Genomic DNA, 19,827 nt, shown 5'->3' on the forward strand with positions numbered 1-19,827 from the left:
TTGTAATAAGTATCTAACCATATAGAAATACACCTATTACATATGAGTCTTAAACATGTCATTTATAATCATAACCAAAATGTTCAAAAACTACCAAAATGATCGACCGATAATGTGATAGGCTCCGACAAGATTCCAGTCGATTGAGCTTTCCGATGATCTATAAAACAGAGGAAAATAACTACGTAAGCATTTAATGCTTAGTAAGTTCGTATAAGAGAAACTTAAACTTACCATTCCTTAATATTTAATCATTCAATCATGCTCGTTAAATCATATAGTACTTGACTTTCCTAAACACCACAATTCACATCATTAGTAGATAACTTAACAATTCATCATCTATGAAACATAGGATACAACATGAAATGAGTTACATTTACCCACATTACTTCACATATGTAATTAATGCCCTTATTCATTTGTTTTCATAACTCATCTTACCATTTTATAAAATCATCGATATCTATAATTTCATATCTAAACCTTTCCATTACTTTACTTACCCGTTGAATCGTATAGAACAACATCGGATACTCGGGAACACCTTTCCATATAACCATAAACTTTTCAATAATGCTCACACGAGCTGTGAAATGAGCTTGCTCACACAAGCTGTGGGCCGGGATGTTAGCTACACGATACTGCTCACACGAGCTATGGAGAATCCACAACAAATGTAGGACCTCAACCATTGGTAAGACATCCAGGACCAACACTCGAACATATAATCCCTAATGACATGTCATTTGTATCCTAAGCATTCTCTAGGTTCAAACGAGACTTTTATCATCAAGTATTCAATTATTGAATTATTATTGAATAAATTGTAAATAGTATAATATTAACAAATAATCAACCAAAATAACATTTAATAAATATAAAATTCATACAAATTTACCTTGACTATAACGGTTGTATCAACAAAAGTTGAGAATTAATCCAAGACTTTCGCTTTTCCTTGATTCAAGTCCGGTTGATTTTTTTCTTGATCATGCACCAAAGGAGACTTGGCTGAATTTTCTCAAGAACAACAATGGTGATTTTTAGCAAACACAATAAAATGGAAAAAGACGATAGCATTATTCTACTTGTACATGCTTTTATTTATTATTTTACTACTTTACCATTTAATTAACACTTATAATGTAACGCCCCGAATTTCGGGCCTAGAAGTATTGGGCCTTGAGCTTGGAAGTGGATAGGAGACTGTTCTTAGATATTTTAGCTGTGCGGGTGAATAACACAAAAGTATGTCTACTTTAATGGTTAAGGGTACTGATAAGTATTAGAGAAGTCATGGGTTCAAACCTGGGCTGTAGCAAAAATTTTGGTTTTAGGTGAATAAAACCCTGGGAGTAAGTAAGTAGGCTTTAAGAATAAAATGTGGTAAAAGCTAACACACAGAGAGTGGGTGGTTTAGTGGCAAGGAGGCGTTACAACCAGTAAGAAGTCTAAGGTACAAGTCTTGGGATGAGCAAGGGAGGTTTTATTTTGCAGTTATGATGCCTAGTGGTTGTGTTGTAGTGGGATTCTGCTCAGGTGGTTGTGGAATTGGTCTTAGGGGAGTGATTCATGGGATAAGGATTTGGAGGAGTTTGAAAGTGTTCAAATTAGGGGGGTGTTGAGAGATTTGGGGAGTGGAATTAGGGGTGTAGTAGTAGTTGGCTGAAAGTGGGTTTCCCATGGTGCAAATTCAGTCATATGACTTTTATTCTTGTGCCGAAAGAGGTTGTACATTTTTGCTCTTCATTTCAAAAATGTTTACCTCTTGTTGTGCTGTTTTTCTTCCTTTTGTGTATTGTGTGTTTTGGTAGCCGAACGTTTCCTCCCTTGTTAGTCGAATATTGTTTGTGCCATCAACCCTCTCCATTGTCCTTAATTGTCAATTCTCTTCTATTCTCCCTCTCTCTCAAATCGTGGTGGATGACCATCTTATCTTCCTCTCGATTCTAACTTCTCTTCCCTGTCACTCAAATAGTTTCCGTTGGCAGAATATCGATTGGTAGGTCCCTGCATCTCTACTCTTTTGGCTTTTCTCTTCTATTTCCTTAGATGTCGATTCTTATATTCTTTTTGTTACCTTTGATTTGGTGTTCTTTCGGGTTTAAGGAATTCGTGGGGAGTGGAGGAGTTCTCTAGCACTGTAGAAACGATTGGACCCTTCTCTTTCGCTCTTGACCGAAGGTAATACTACTCACAGTGAATGATCTGAACTGGAATATGTTGTCGTGGGTTGGTATTGGCCAAATATGCTTTTCCCTTGTTTGGGGTTTGCGTTTTCTTTAGGCTGATAACCATAGATTCAACCCATATATATAAGCAATCTTGGTTACTAAATTCGTTTTATATGCAGATATCTATCAAGGAAGGTTGAGATCCTATTGTCAAGCGATTGATAAATACCTTGTTTAATGGTGCTCGTGGGCTATTCGAAAGAGTTCGTATTTAGGTGTGTATTTGTATGCGGTATTCAATGATCGGCTGAAAAGTCGAAAGTATATGTTGTTTACACTGTTATGACTGCAGATCGGCAAAATGCCGAAAAGCCAAAATATGGCTACGATGCCACACGAGCGTGTGATTGTGTGCGTGGTGTTCCGAGCCCATGAATATGGGCGTTAGTCTGTAGAGGCCACCACGAGCGCTCTCGTGGTCTTAGGTTGTTCTAGACCTTTATGGGTCGAAATGCGTCGCGTGGGCCCAATGCACTTGTAGGCCCACACGGGTAAAATCCTCGGCAAGTGATCATTGATAGGTTGGTTTTTGAGGCTCGCGATGCCGTATGTGAATTTGGACTAAATGGGCCACACGGTCTTGGGCCCAATAGCGGGTTTTGGGCCCATATACTCTGTTCTGGCCGTGTAGGTTATATAAGTCATTCGAAGCGACGATAGACCTTTTAAAAGGTCGTAAAAGTCCCGAGACCCTAATATTTGTAAAATGACTGTAATACCCTTGTAGGGTAAAATAACCGTAATGCCCTTGTAGGGTAAACTGATCGTAATGCCCCTGTAGGGTAAAATGACCGTAATACCCCTGTAGGGTAAAATGATCGTAATACCCGTAGATGGTAAATAACTATTTTGCCCCTCGAGGTTAAATGATTGATTTGTCTATGGTTAAATGGTTGATTTGTCTGTGTTTGGTATGACTGATTTGTCTGTGATTTGAATGATCGATTCTGAGCATGGCATTCTACATACACAACATACTGCATGAGGTTGGGATACTGTTATGGAGGAAGTACTGTACTGGTGGCTTAGCCATATATATTATTACTGGAAGCTTTGCTGCGATACTGCTGCTAGCAGCTTTGCTGTGATGCTACTGATGGCTTTGTGCTGATCATATTAGCGTTGCTGATGGCTTTGTACCGATCATATTACCGTTACTGATGACTTTGTGCCGATCATATTATCATTACTGATGTCTGTGTGCCGATCATATCACTGCTATTGATGGCTTTGTGCCAATCATATTACTGTACTTATGGTTTGTAGCCATTCTGTTTATAGCTTATAGCTATCCTGTTTACGGCTCTTAGCCATTCTGACTACTAGCAGCTATGTTGCGATATTGGTGTGAGGGCTGGGTAGGTCGACTCTGTCCCCACATGGTGTGTTGGGTTGGTACGGGTGGTGTGTTGGCTGGATTGGGATGGGTTTGCATACTTGCACCATATTGGTACTATAATGGGCTTAGGCCCACATGTATTCTATTTCTGATTCTGATACTATAATGGGCTAAGGCCCACACTACACTTTTACTGTTTTAGGCTAAAGCCCATATCGCTCTGTTATTGAAAAGGGCTCAGGCCAGACTGTTACTGCTTATATTACTGACTAAATGATAGGGGATTACACACTAAGTTTTTGTAAACTCACCCCGTTGTTAACCTTTTAGGTAATCACCAGCGTTAGACGGTTCAGAGTTGCGAGAGACTCGGAGAGGGCCACACAACTGCATAAGTTCTATTCTGTTTAGCTCATTTACTTAAGCAAGTTGATTTTGTTTCGGGTTGTAATAAGGCTTTTAACATTTATGTATTTTAAATTCAAGATTTTATGGATTGAAATTCTTATCTGCTAGAAGTAGAACCTGGTTTTCCAAAACAATAACTATTTTCAAATGCTACGTTTCCGCAACTCAATTTTTAAATATCACGTTTTCGTAAATTTGTTTTAAATTAAGCTTCCGCAACAATAAGGTTTTGAAGGTAACAACTTTTCTTTCGATTAAAATTAAACAAACGCAGACTGAGGTTTTGTACAAGTTTTAAATGGCAAGAAGTTTGAAATTTCAAGATGGGTTTTTAATGAAAACATGGTTTTCGAAAAACACTTCGATGTGATACGCTAGATTAGGGCCTAACTTTTAGGCTGGGTGTGGGATGTTACATATAAAATAACCAACCCATGTCCATCATTGTCCACCACCAATATAAATGGCATAATTACCTTATAGATCTACCAACTTACATTTCTTAGGCTATTCAGTCTATTTAATTAGTAGAATTTAACTTTTTCACCTTTTTCAATTTAGTCATTTTTACCTAATTAACCATTTAAACTTTAAAATTTCTTAACGAAAATTTAATACTACTCTAATTTAACCCTATAAACAATAAATAAACATTAACATGTTTACTCACTCGTCAAAATTGTGGTCTCAAAACCACTATTTTCGACACCACTGAAAACGGGTTATTACATAACTAACATCATCCCGATCTGTATGTACCAAGACTTAAAATAATGCAATTAACTATAGATATAATGTACGGTGTCTGCAAGCGAACATGTCAACTTGTAATATAGTTTGAATTTACAACGAAATACTGGAAGTATTTTAAGGATCGTACCCAAAGGGAGGTATGGCTAAATCAAGCTAATGGTAATAATGAACACGCTAAACTAAGCTTAAATATCTAGTATGATTAAATATTAATTAAGAATGTGAATTTAACTAATAAGATGACTAAATTTCATAAAAATGAAAATTAGAAAATTAACAATGAAGAACGAGAAACAATTGTTGATTAATATCCATGGCTATAATTAACCTAGAATTAGGGATTTTATCGATTAACTATTAATTGACCTAATTAATACCTTTCGGCCTATAATTACATCAACAAGTCAACTTAGTCCACTATCTTTATACCCGATGGATCTAAACCAGGCTAAATTGAATTGTTTCTAAGTAGAATATTGTTTCAGTATCATCTACCTAAATTACTACCTAGACTTATTAATTCTAAGGTTTCGAGTACATTCGATTTAATCCAATTAACCTATTTTCAAACCCTAACTCAGATTAATTATACCCACTTCAATTAACCAAACTCCCTATGGATTTAGTTACTACCCATTCTAAATACACTTAACCCAATTAATCCGAAAAACATCAAAATAATGAAAAACAAATTAATGGTTAAGATATGCTCAGAAATCTACAAATTTGAAGCTTGAAATCACTTGGACGAAAATGGTGATCCATGAACACTCACAATTGGAAATCCCATTATAAACAAAAGTGCAAAAAGTAAAGAGAATAAATGAATAACATAATTGTAAAAACAAAAAAAATACTTACAATGAAAATTGAAAAGTAATAATGTTGAATTCCTAAATCTATCTACTCTACTAAACTAAAGCATAATTAGGCCTCATTTTCTGATTTTTTGAGTTACATTTATAGAGTTCATGGTCTTTGACCTAATCGATTGACTCAACCCTCAATTACAAGTTAATGTTGAGTGTACGGAGGGAAACACCCTTACAGATTTTAGGTCTATCGAGCGTCAATGTCATGACATTCCAGGTCTAATGTCGTGACTTTGGAAATAGTTTGCTTGAGTCTTTGGAAAAGGGTTGAATGTTATGACTTTGCTACACTTTCGGATGAACTTCCATCTTTAGCTACTGTCTCAAATGTTGTGACTTCTAATGTTGAATGTTGCGATTCTAAGGTCTAATGTTACGACTTCTTGCTTCTAATGTCACAACTTTGGCCACAATTTTCTTACCTTGTCGATGTTGGTCAAATTTTTTTCTAAGTGTTGGAGCAGCTTCAATGTCGCGACTTTAGTGTCTTAATGTTGCGACATTCAGTCCCGTTCACTAACGACTTTTGTAACATCCCTAAGCTGTATTGGTCGCCAGAATAGGGTTATGAAACATTACCATAAAAACATAACTCAAATAATTCATTTCCAACATTTCATAATCATTTCAAAATCCAATCAAACACATGCATAACGTCCCTTTTTCGAGCCCTCAAGGCCTTAGAAACACTTTAGAAATAATTCGAGAATAAATCGAAAACATTTAAATTTCATGGCAAAAGATAGAAAAATTCATACTACAGAGGTCACACGGCCGTGTGATTCGCATGACTGAGACACACGCCCGTGTCTTAGGCCATATGGGCATTCAGAGTAGGGACACATGGCCGTGTCCTAGCCCGTGTCTGTGCCTGTGTAACTCTCTGACTTGGGTCACACGGCCAAGTCACACGCCCGTGTGCTAGGCCGTGTAACTTTCAAAATGCAATCAATAGTACCTACAGGGGACACACGACCGTGCCATATGGCCATGTGTCACACACGGTTGAGACACACGCCCATGTCTTAGGCTGTGTGGACAAGAAATAGGCCAATTTCAAGCCATTCCTTTCATTCATTTCAAGCTCACACCAATAAGACACATACAATCAAGATTTCAAACATACTTAAAATATGCAGAACAATTCAATAGGCCATTTATCCATAAAACCAATATGCCAAAAGACACCTCAAACATAATCATCAAATCAACCTAAACATGTACACATTTACCATTTATTAACTATTTTGTTTCCATACCAAAACATACCAGATTTGACACATATCAACCATACCATATTAGGTTCATGCCATAGCAAATTAACTCTACCATTTGGACCACTTCTCACATGTATCAAAGCCATATAAATGACACAAAACTAGCCATTACCAAATGGTTCCAACATCCAACATATATACATGCCAAATTAATGTCAAAATGGTCATAATCCAATTAAACATATTTGATTTAAATTCTATATCAATACATGCCATAAATAATCATTTTGCAACCATTCTAACAATTATCACTTTGGCCATAAACCATACATCAATTTCACCATATTAACCATAACCAATAAGACATCAATAGTACATTAAGTACCTCAAATTCAAAGCAACATTTCATGCCAATTTCACACACAAGCATAACAATTTGGCCATTCAAAACATATCATCACTAAACCATCTTAACATTAGCCATCAAGCCCAAAAATGCCAAAATGTCTTCAATCATAAAACCATATTTACAAGCCAAACATAATCGCCATAACATTAAGCACAAAACACCTATACATGCCACTATAATCACGACCAAAGCATAAAAATCTATCGATAAAATTGATAGATAGTGTGATGGATCTCCGACTAGCTTCCAACCCTATCGAGCTTCCGATAATCTATAAGGTAAAGGAAAATAACTATGTGTGCAATTAATGCTTAGTAAGCTTGTATAAACCATTAGTATAATATTACATTTCAATAATGAAATTGATAGGTTAAGTATAAACATATAACAATGCCTCAAGATTTACCAAACCATAATTATCAATTCACAAATGAATAAGTTCATTAAGGTTGCATATTTATTGACGATTCATAACATGATAGGATTTCATGAGACATAATATATAATCATCAACCTTTTCATAAGATTATATATCTTTCTATTTACTTACTTTTCATTTTGTCCCCAAGCTTATCATAAGCCTAAACAACATTATTAATTCTCAATTCAAAGGTATTTATCCATGACATAGGTAGATTCATCCATAAAATAGTCAGTTTTCTCATATATAAATACATCATTTATCACATTAAACCTTTTATAACATCATAATACATCTCAATTATGTACTTACCATTTCATTCCCTTTTCTTACCCGTTTCATATGTATAGTACAAGCATAAAAAAAAAACATCAATCATATTCACAAGTTTGGAATAAGCTTAAGCACATCAACAAAACATGTTAGTTCATTTAAACATGATTCATATGAATTTGACATGGATAACCACTATACTTGAGCATGATTCAATTGGATTTATCATCCATCTCAACATAACATATTTTCTATGTAGCTCACCATTTGAAAGTCTTTCATACATACATGTCTTGGTTCATATAGAACACTTATCATATCCTTGAAAATTCATGCCCGTTGAACCAAATAGAATACCGTTGGATACGTGGGATAGCTTACACGAAGTGTACTAAACATATAATCATAGCTCACACGAGTTGTAAAATGGGCCTACTCACACAAGCTGTCGGTCGAAACGTAGCTACACGGTGCTGTTCCACAAGCTGTCGAGTATCCATAACAAATACTAAAACTCAACCATCGGTAAGACATTCAAAACTAGCACTTGAAATATGGTAACCTGGGTTTGCTCACAAATGCTGTCGGTCGGAATGTAGCTACACGGTGCTGCTCCACAAGCTGTTGAGTATTCGCAACAAATGTCGGAACTTAGCCACCGACAGGCCATTCAAGACAAGCACCCGAAACATAGTAACCCTAATGAATTTTCATTTGTATCCTACAAATTCCTAAGGTTCAAATGGGGCTCGATAATCGTCGTACGCCGTTGGATTTACATTGTTCCATGACATGATAAATTATGTAATAACATATATGTATATTGATTCAATCAAAATAAAATCCCATGCTAACATACAATTTTATCAACATTATACAGAAATTCAGTTCATACGAACTTACCTGGCTAAATTGCAGAAATGACAAAGTATAGGGGTATTTTGATAATTTTTTATTATCTCGATTCTCCACTCGATCTTGATCTATATTAATAGTTTAATTCAATCTATTCATTTAGACAGTAAAACAATATATTTTATGCAATTGATTCATTTTTGACCTTTTTACAAAATTATCCTTAAAATTTTACTTTTATTCAATTTAGTCCCTGAGCGTAAAGCATGTAAATTAACCATTTTTATTGAAATTTCATAATATTCGAATATTCATAGCCTCCATTTCAGCCCATTTTTGCAACAATTTCACATCAAATCCTTGTACTTTTATTATTTTAACAATTTAGTCCCTAATCAAAAAATTCATCAAAATCACTTAAGAAAATACTTTTAAATATAAACCAACATTTGATATCTTTGACAGTTTCAAAATTGAAGGTACGGGATAGTTGGAACTAGTTGCAACGATCTCAAAAACATTAAAATTATTTAAAAAAGATGAAAAATGGCTTACGATGCATGAATTGAAGCATGGCCAAACCTTCCAAGCCTTCAAAAATGGCTTTATTCTCCCTAGATTTGGTGAAAGAAGAAATGTAAAAGATGATAATGAATTTTGGTTTTATTTTATTTACTTTAATTATCAAATTACCATTTTAACTTTGGTTAATAATTAAATTAAAACACCAAATCCATGCCCATAATTTTCCATTAAATTCTTAAATGGTTTAATTACCATTTAAGCCCATTTTAATTTATTCAATAAACCATTTAATCACTCAAATCAAGTAGTGATCAAATTTTACATCTTTTACGATTTAGTCCTTTTAATTAATTAACTATCGAAACGTTAATATTTTTCAACGAAACTTTAGCACCTTAATGACACTCTGTAAATATTTATAAAAATATTTACGACTCGATTTATAGAAACCAGGTCCCAATACCTTATTTTTTAAAACCACTTAACCTCAAGGTCTTACCACTTGAACTTAATAAATCATTTATATAAAAAATTACTATAAAAAACCTTTTTAAAACCATGTTTGACTTGTAAATATTAAATAATAATATTTATGAATTTACTCATTGGATTTGTGGCCCCGAAACTACTGTTTCTGACACCACTGAAAAATGGGTTGTTACAACTTTAGTGCCATTATCTTCTTTAGTGGAACTTATTATGTTATGGAATAGGGATATTTTTGGTTTTATCAGGAAATAGAAACGTATTCTCATATGTAGAATCTGAGGTATTTATGAGGCACTGGATAGGTGACGATATGAAAAGCTTATTGATCTTGAAGTTCGCTTGTGAGTGGAGCTTAACGAGGTATTAGATCTTGAATAAATGTTGTGGAAATAAAAATCGAGGTCGGAATGGCTTGCGAATGGTGATAAAAATACTAGTTATTTTCATAAGTGAATGATGGCTAAGTGTGAGGAGAATCGCATTGAAGCTTTAAAACTTGATTCAAATGAGTGGTGCTTTGATGATGAAGCTTTACAAAATGAGGTAATCTGGTATTTCCAAAACTTATATACAATTAAAACTAATGTAGCGGGTAGATTTTTGTTACGTCACTACTTTCCGAAAATAAATGACAATAATATGGATTCTTTGAATTGTGATATTTCTAATGATGAAATAAAAAAAAGGGCTCTGTTTGACATGGCTTCCAATAAGGTACCAGGTGTAGATGGATTCCATGCTCATTTTTTCCAACATAATTGGGACGCTGTGGGTGTTTCTGTATGCAATATGGTTAAAGAAGTGTTCAGAGGCAAACTTTTGGAGTCATCGCTCAATAAGACATTTCTTGTGCTTATTCCCAAAAGTACCAGTCTTGAGATGATTTCTCATTTCAAACATATTAGCCTACGTACAGTGCTTTGTAAGCTCATTAGTAAAGTCATTGCTAATAGGCTTAATGGTATTATGCCTCATATTATTTGCCCTAACCAAACTAGTTTTGTAGTATGAAGGTTAATTGTTGACAACATTCTAATTGCCTAATAGATTATTCATTCTATGAAATTGAAGTGAGGCAATAGTGGTTTGATGGCCATTAAAGTGGATCTTAAAAAGGTCCATGATAGAGTTCAATAAGATTTCTTGGAAGATTCATTACTGGAAATAGGCTTTCTTTCACATTTAGTGAGAGTTATCATGCATTGTGTCTTTATAACGTCTATGCAGATTATTTGGAATGGTTGTCTGATTGAGGAATTTATTCCATCAAATGGGATTAGACAAGGAGACTCTTTATCTTAATATCTTTTTTAATTGTATGGAGAGACTTGGTCATATCAATAATAAGGCGATTGAAGATGGTATCTAGAAGTCTTTCTTTGTCAAACATAATAGCCCTACAATATCATATTTACTCTTTGCCGACGACCTTTTCTTATTTTGTTGGGCTAATATGAATCATGGTACCTCACTACAGTATATCATCGACCATTTTGCTCACTATTCTGGTTATAAGGTGATTGTGAGAAAGACACATGTATTCTTCTCCCTGAATACTAATGCCATGATTAAAATGGCTATACAAGGTTTTCTTGAATTTGAACAAGTTGAGGATTCAAGTTATTATCTTAAGATGCCTCTTCTTCATAAAAGAATTACTTCGAGTACTTTCTGTTTTATTATGGATAAAATTAAAAAAAATGAATGTTTTGCTTACCATTCGGAACTATTTTATGCAATTAGTTATGCTGCCAATTAATATTTGTAACTAGGTTAAGAAAATTGCAAGGTGTTTTATTTGGGGGTCAACTATTGAGGAGAACAAAATGACACTTTGAGTTGGAACCAAAGCTACCAACCTATTGCTAATTGTGGGCTTAGACTTAGGAAACTTTATGATTAGAGTAAATCATTCTTAATGAAGCTCAAAACTTTTTATGGGTCAAAGTGATACGAGCTAAGTATAATATTACTGAGTTATGACCATAGAATATTGCACATAATTGATGCTCGTTTGTGTGGAAATCTCTATCCCAAGTTTGGGACATGATTATTGATAATGTCAAATAGTCTATTGGAGATGGCAGTATAATTCAATTTTGGATTGATATTTGGATCCCTTAGCTAGAGCCATTTTGGAAACATTGTAAACCAAGATGTAACTATGATGAACGGGCTTTAGTACAAGATATAGTGGATGTTAGGGGTAATAAGGATTGGTTTTGTTTTGCTAGCTATTTGTACCACCAAGTTTTTATGTTCATAGCTGGCATAAGGCCTCCTAGCAGTTTAGCGGGGGGTTGATAAGTGTGTGTAGCATTGGGAATCAAATGGACAAACAGCAGTTGTTAGTGCCTACTATTACATAACTTCAAGCACTTGGGATGACAAATCTAAGGACTGGGTTTTGATTTGGTGTATCCACGCACCTCAACGGGTTAGGAATTTCTTTTGGCTCTTTTTTAAAGGAGAGAATTCTTACCAACCAAGAGTGTTGTAGAAGGAAGGTTGCTGATGATGCATCTTACTTTTTATGTAGAGGAGATCTCGAGGATTGCATTCATACCATTCGAGACCGTTCATTTTCGAGTCAAATATGGAAGCGATTGGTCTAATATAATATACAAGATATGTTTTTTCAGCTACCTCTTCGAGAGTGAATTTTATTCAATATTTGTAATACTAATATTGGTGTTTGTTCTTACTATGATTGGAATTCTATGTTTAGCATTGTGTGTTGGAAGCTTTGGAAGTAGTGTAATAATATTATATTTAGGAAACATGATTTTCATTCAGGTGATATAATGATCCAATGTACCAATTAGGCTATTTCTCTTAAAGCAATAAGCCATAGGATTGTAGATCACTCTCTTTAGGTCTATTGGTTGCCACTGCCTTTTGGGTAGACGAAGCTTAATACTAATGGCCCTGTGAGATTAGATTCCTCTCGAGCTTTAGCAAGTGATCTTATACGTGACAACAATGGAGATTGGTTATTAGGTTTTTGCAGGAATATTGACTATTGCTTAGCCTATAAAGCTAAGCTTTGGGGCATCATTAACGAGCTAACTTTGGTGTGGCAGAGAGGTTGTGGGCAAGTACTTGTAGAATCTGATAATTTGTCAGCTATTAATGATATTAATAGGTATGACGCTGCTATTAGTAACTGCTCGATCATTTGAAGCATCACTGGTTTCTACAAGCATCCATGAGACATTTGTTTTTGCCATGTTCCTTGCGAAGCAAACAAAGTTGTTGATTTTATGTCCAGGCAACCTCGATAGATAATTTGGTTCTTGAAAACTTGCAAGTGTTTCTTGTTTTAGATTAGGGGTGAGCAAAACTTGATTTGATTCGAAAAAATAAAAAAAATGCGCATTTTAACTTAAAAGAATCGAGTTTTTTGTGTTTCGGGTTTGAGTCGAGTTGAATTTTACAATTTGAATAACATATTGGTGTAAATACTCCTCTAGGCCCAATCAATTTTGAAAATGAACAAATAGATCTTTCTCAACAAAAAATACAAAAAATTTAAAATCATTTTAAAAATTCAAAATAAATTTTAAAATTCAAAACATTTATAAAAATTCCAAAATTTATATTTTAAAAATTATAAAATTACAAAAATTCTAAAGAATATATAAAGAAAGTTAAAAATTAAAATTTTTCTAAAATAATAATGTTGGGACCTAAATAAGTTAATTAATGATTCAAATTTATCATAATAATATATATATTAATTTTGTTTTGAAAAAGTTTTCAAATATATATGGTTTCAAATTTATGTGCTCTAATATAGAATTAGTTATACTATAACAAGATTTTAATTTGACATGTTTAAAATTTTAATTTAACTCGAACAATTTCACTTGATTTGACTCGACTTAATTCAATAAAATTTTTAAATCGAATTAGGATGATAAAATAGGACTCGTCAATTCAAAATTTTTCACTCGATTTGATCGAATAATCACATCTATTTTAAAGGATAAATTTTCTTTTTAAGTATGGTGCTATGAAACTAGACTACTATTTAAATAATAATAATAATAGAAAAAAAACAGAAAATTACTAAAAAGAGAAAAAGAAAAGGAAAAGGAGAAGAAATAAAAGATCTCCAAGAAAATGACCGTTGAATCCAATCTGACATGCCATGTCAGCAACATGACAATACTCTCGTGGACTGTTGCTTTACTCGATTCCATTCACGTATTATTATTATTATTATTAATTTCCTTTTTTTTTGTTTAGAAATATTATAATATAGTATATTGTTATTCATATATTATAACATTTATATTTTTATAATGTACTTTAATTTATTATTTATATTTAACTTGATACATGTAATTAAATTTGAAATTAGGAGTGTTCAAACAATCGATTCGATTGAATTAACATCAATTAAATGAATTGAACCGTAAAATTTTTTAATTGTTAACTGAATTAAATTTTTTTCAAGCTCATTAACTAAACTAAACAAAATTTGCCAGCACCATTACCATGATCAACGCAGAAAAGAAAAAATACCAGAAAAAAATCCAAGATCTGAACCAACAAAGCCCTAACAAACCATAATGACATGAAAATAAGCTAGAAAATTAACAAATATAACTCTATTCTATTTACCTATTTGCAGATCAAACACACCAAAAAGAAAGATGAAGGCAAAAACCAATTTTAACCCATTGACGGAAACGATGACAAATAAGATCTACAACCAGAAATATAACCAAAAAATTCAAAATAGGAAGGGATTGGTGAAAAAAACTGTCCTATTACCAGATAAAAAAAAACAGAACACTGCTCTATTGGACACCAGACGGTGGTGACTGGTGAAGGTGTTGGGTTGTTAAAAAGTTTGGGATTTTGGGAGATTTAGATTAGGGATTTTGGAAGATCGATTTTGGGAGGCTTAGATTAGGGATTTTGGGTGATGGTGACGGTGAGTTAATTTTAGTTTTTAGAAATTTTAATTTTTTATTAAATTATTTATGTAATATAAATTATTTTTATAATTATATTAATTATTTGGATTAAGTTGGGTTATAATGTTTATTTGGATTGGGGTGGCTAGGGATTGGGTGGGCAGTGGACTATTTATTTAAGTTAATTCGATTAATTATTCTATTTCAAACTAAATTAACCGATAGCTGAGCTTCCAAAAAATTATTAATTGATTTTTGACTGAATTAGATTAGTTAACCGATCGATTAATTGAATTAGATCAATTTGGTCGATTAATTCAGTTTTAACCGAAATTTGAATGCCCCAAATTGAGATGAATTAGAAGAAAGGCTAATCTTAATTTGGCTCTTGAATTATAACTATTTTTTTATTTTGTTACCTAAACTTTTTTCTATTTTCATTTTGGTATCTAAAATTGGCTTAGTCTTTGTTTAGGAATTTGAAACTTAACGGTGTTTTAAAAAGAAGTTTTCCAATCTGAATGTGCCATATCATTAACGCGAGATAGTCAACCCACCATGTTATCTATCAACATGCCATGTCACTAGTCAATTGTCAAAATAGTCATGACAAGTCATCAGTCAACATGCCACGTCCTAATTGGTCAAAATTTTTTTTAAGGCGGTTAGGTGTTAGTATCAAAACGAGTAATGGAGCAAAGTTCAGTATCAAAATAGGAAAAATAAGTTTAGATACCAAAATAAAAAAACAACAATAATTCAGTAGGGGTGTGCAAAATTCGGGTAAAACCGAAAAAATTCGGTTAACCGACCGAATTCGGTTAATCGGTCAGTTAACCGAATTTTTTTGGTCGGAGGTCGGTTAATTATTTTTTAATTTTTCGGTTAACGGTTAATTCGGTTCGAAACCTGTCGGTTAACCGAAAAAATTAATAAATAAAAGTATAATATATAAATAGGCCCACTATTCACCTAAACCCAATCTAAACCCAAGTATTCAACCCAACCCAACCCAATTACCCAACCCAACCCAATCATAAAAATTACAAATGATTTAATAAATAAAAATAAAATTCTAAAACTAAAACTGAAACTAAAGTCTAAAATCTAAAAATAATTTAATTATATAGTGATTCAATTCGGTTAATTCGGTTAATTCGGGTAAGTTGGCTAATTCGGTTAATTCGATTAATTCGGTTAATTTTTAACCAAAAATAAAAAAAACATATAATTTTCGGTTAATTCGGTCGGTTAACTGAATTAACCGAAAAAATTTCGGTTCGGTTAAGTTTTTTGAAAAAATTTCGGTTCGGTTAAAAGTTAAAAATTTTAAAAGATTGATTAATTCGATTAATATTATTTCGGATCGGTTAACCAGTCGGTTAACCAAATGAACACTATAATTCAGAGCCAAATTAGAAATAAAGCCTAAATGAAAATACAGTTCAAAAAACACAAATACATAATAATAATAATAATAATAATAATAATAATCTGTACAAAATACAGTGAAAATCCAGATAAGAGTACTCTCATGTGGTACGCCTTAATGATAGCAGTGTACAGTGTTTAAATCTGGACCGTACGATCCCTGACACGACTATTTGATCAATCTATACAAGGCTATTAGCGCTACGAAACAAAGCAACTTGCAAAAACCCCTCTCTCTCTCTCTCTCTTTCCATAAATTAAACTTAAAACCTCTCGTTACAGTAACACTTCACTAACTTATATCTATATTATTTCCACTTCCACAACTTCGAAAAAGGACCTCCCTTGTATTTTTCCTCTTTTCTCTCGCCTCTCTCCTTTTTCCATCTGGGGTTCTTTGTTTGTGGGTTCTTTATGGCCATTTTCTTACTGCTTTTGCTTTTGCTTGTCTCTGCTGTTTCCGGTGATGAAGGTAAGTTTTTCTTTGAACCCATTGTTGCTACTTACTCCACTTACAGCTTCGGTTCATTTGTTTTTGTGGGTGCTTTTTGTTATCTCTGTTAATCCACCATATTTACCTTTATTGTTTCAGTGATGGGCTTTTGTCTATTTTTCTGGGTTGGTCTGCCCTTATACCTTAGTACTTCCTTATTTCTTCATTTGCATTGATATGGTTTACACTTTACATACATGATACATAAGTTTGTCTCTACACATTTTCTGGGTACTATCCATTTAGTTGAATGATCAAGAGCATTAAAAAAAGTTAAAATCACAATGTTACTTTACTTTTATAATGAACTTTTTTTTTTGTGGAGACTGGAAAGATGATGATAATCGTTGTAGAGAGAAAGAGAACAGTCTTTCCCATTGTTGGAAGCTCTTATGAACTTTCCCTTCTCCATCTTTGATGGGAATCTCTAAATGCGTCCCAGCTCATGTGGCTTTGCTTTGCCTGTCTAAAACTACATGTTTTTTTCAGAGAATATTCTGTATGACTAAAATGACCTTATGGAAAGGTTCCAAATTTTGAAGGAATTAGCATCCTAGGAAATGTACATTGGAGGGTACTATTGTCTTCTTAAATATAGAAAGATAACAGTTCTGCTTAGTTGGTCCTTTATATTATATAAGTAGAGAGGCCCATCACCTTCGTGCAATGTTTCTTATGATGATTGATTTTAATATATTCTTCCCAAAAGAAGAAAACTTTAATATAGAATCTGGGGTACAGATCCAACTGTTCAAGTGCTTTGGTATTCTTATATGATGGATGATGACGCTATGTCACTTTGAATGTTTCATTTAATTGTTAGAATCTCTTCATTTTTCTCAATTTTGGACATAGGTATAGAGATATGACCCTCCGTTGTATGAGTTAATAATTTTCTTTATGTAACTTGGTTGTTTGAATCATATCTTCATGTGGATCTCTCTTTGCAGATGCCTACATTGGTGTGAACATTGGTACGGACCTTTCGGACATGCCAACTCCTACTGAAGTGGTGGCCCTTCTCAAGGCTCAGAGAATAAGACATGTCAGACTTTATGATGCTGACCAAGCCATGCTCCTTGCGCTTGCCAAAACAGGTATCCAGGTGACTGTCTCTGTCCCCAATGACCAACTCCTCGGTATCGGTCAGTCAAATGCCACTGCAGCTAATTGGGTGGCTCGCAATATTGTAGCCCATGTCCCTGCCACCAACATCACAGCAATAGCTGTCGGATCTGAAGTTCTAACAGCACTCCCGAATGCTGCTCCCATTCTAGTTTCTGCCTTAAAGTTCATCCACTCTGCCCTTGTAGCTTCTAATCTCGACGATCAAATCAAAGTCTCTACACCACATTCTTCTTCAATTATTTTGGACTCTTTTCCACCTTCACAAGCTTTCTTTAACCGTTCATGGGATCCAGTCATGGTTCCATTGCTAAAATTTTTGCAGTCTACAGGGTCGTACCTCATGCTCAATGTATATCCGTATTATGATTATATGCAATCAAATGGCAAGATCCCATTGGACTATGCACTTTTCCGTCCTCTTCCTCCTAACAAAGAAGCCGTGGATGCTAACACACTCCTGCATTATACTAATGTCTTCGATGCTGTTGTTGATGCAGCATATTTTGCAATGTCTTATTTAAACTTTACCAACATTCCGATTGTAGTAACTGAATCTGGTTGGCCTTCTAAGGGTGATTCTTCTGAGCCTGATGCTATAGTTGATAATGCTAATACATACAACAGTAACCTGATCAAGCATGTGCTTAACAACACTGGGACTCCTAAACACCCTGGGATTGCAGTTAGTACATACATCTATGAGCTTTACAATGAAGATTTGAGACCTGGGTCTGACTCGGAAAAAAACTGGGGGCTATTTGATGCCAATGGAATACCAGTTTATACTTTGCACTTGACAGGTGCTGATACTGTTTTTGCGAATGACACTACAAACAAAACTTTTTGCATTGCAAAGCGGGGTGCTGATCCAAAGATGTTACAAGCAGCTCTTGATTGGGCTTGTGGACCAGGGAAAGTTGATTGCTCTCCTTTGCTGCTGGGGCATCCATGTTATGAGCCCGATAACGTGGCTTCCCATTCAACTTATGCTTTCAATGCGTATTACCAGCGGATGGCCAAATCTCCAGGGACCTGTGATTTCAAGGGGGTGGCTACCATCACTACAAGTGATCCAAGTATGTGACTCCAATATCATAAATTTCATTTTCTTATTTAATTTTGTGAATCGATGAGCTGATATCATATATGTTGTCCATTGGTCAGGTCATGGTTCGTGTATATTTCCTGGAAGGTATGCATGCACTAATGCTTCTAAATATTATTATTTTTTCTTCAATCTAGATTATGATGGCAGTAAAGAAATCCGATTATATGTCTTAATTTTGTTTTGTAGTTCCGGAAAGAATGGAACTTTAATTAATGGCACATCGCTGGCTCCTTCATCAAATGACACAAGTTCTGCCCGCCCACCACAATCCTATGGCACTGGTTCTTTCACAACCTCTGTGATGATAGGTGTTTTACTTACAGGTGCTGTTTTCTTGTAGAACTTATTTGTACTCACCCATTGGTTTGAGCAATATATCAGAAAATCCGATTCTCTCTGATGGGACACGTGTAGCATATCAGATTTTGTTTCTCCTACATGAGTGAAGGATGGCAAAGTATTACAGAAGCGGACAGCAAGTAGTTTTAAAGAAGAGTTGTTCATTGGCATTGGAATTTTTTGTACAAACAAAGCAAAGAATTATTCAATATGAAGCGGTGTATCAATTATATATATGTTATTGAGATAGGTAGAGTGGGTTGTATTCTTTGGACTGCATTTCAATTTGTGGTTCAAGAATTTTATTTCATCAATATATTTTGTTGAGGTTCTGATATGGATGCTTTTATTGCAATAGTAGTTTTAGTTTTATTTATTTATTATATCAGGTTTTATTAAGAGTTTTAGTTTTACTTATTTTCTCTCTATTATATTAGGTTTTATTTCCTTCATAAACTTTGAGAGTTTTAAGAGTTTTAGTTTTACTTATTTTCTCTATTATATTAGGTTTTATTTCTTCATAAACTTTGAGCGTTAGAAATTCTATTAGGATTATTTTTTTTGTTATTAACAGTCTATAAAAGGCTGCAAATATTAAATAA

General features: G+C 33.9%; 1 protein-coding gene across 1 annotated transcript; it reads left to right on the plus strand.

Moving 5' to 3' along the window:
• The first annotated feature begins 16,386 nt into the window (after window positions 1–16,386).
• Window positions 16,387–19,562, plus strand: LOC105794395 (glucan endo-1,3-beta-glucosidase 3). Its single transcript, XM_012623556.2, has 4 exons — window positions 16,387–16,629; window positions 17,601–18,854; window positions 18,943–18,970; window positions 19,073–19,562. The coding sequence occupies exons 1-4, from the start codon at window positions 16,572–16,574 to the stop codon at window positions 19,224–19,226; spliced, it is 1,494 nt and encodes a 497-aa protein (XP_012479010.1). The 5' UTR covers window positions 16,387–16,571; the 3' UTR covers window positions 19,227–19,562.
• The last annotated feature ends 265 nt before the right edge of the window (window positions 19,563–19,827 follow it).

Source organism: Gossypium raimondii, chromosome 3 (genome assembly GCF_025698545.1).
Source record: "Gossypium raimondii isolate GPD5lz chromosome 3, ASM2569854v1, whole genome shotgun sequence".
Classification (NCBI taxonomy): Eukaryota; Viridiplantae; Streptophyta; class Magnoliopsida; order Malvales; family Malvaceae; genus Gossypium; species Gossypium raimondii.

What these genes read in the sequence shown, in the direction of transcription:
- LOC105794395 (XM_012623556.2), top strand. Translation starts at nt 16,572, where the DNA reads ATGGCCATTTTCTTACTGCTTTTGCTTTTGCTTGTCTCTGCTGTTTCC. An exon ending in CATCACTACAAGTGATCCAA is followed by an intron (nt 18,855 to 18,942) that starts GTATGTGACTCC and finishes TCCATTGGTCAG; the next exon opens with GTCATGGTTCGTGTATATTT. An exon ending in TCGTGTATATTTCCTGGAAG is followed by an intron (nt 18,971 to 19,072) that starts GTATGCATGCAC and finishes TTTGTTTTGTAG; the next exon opens with TTCCGGAAAGAATGGAACTT.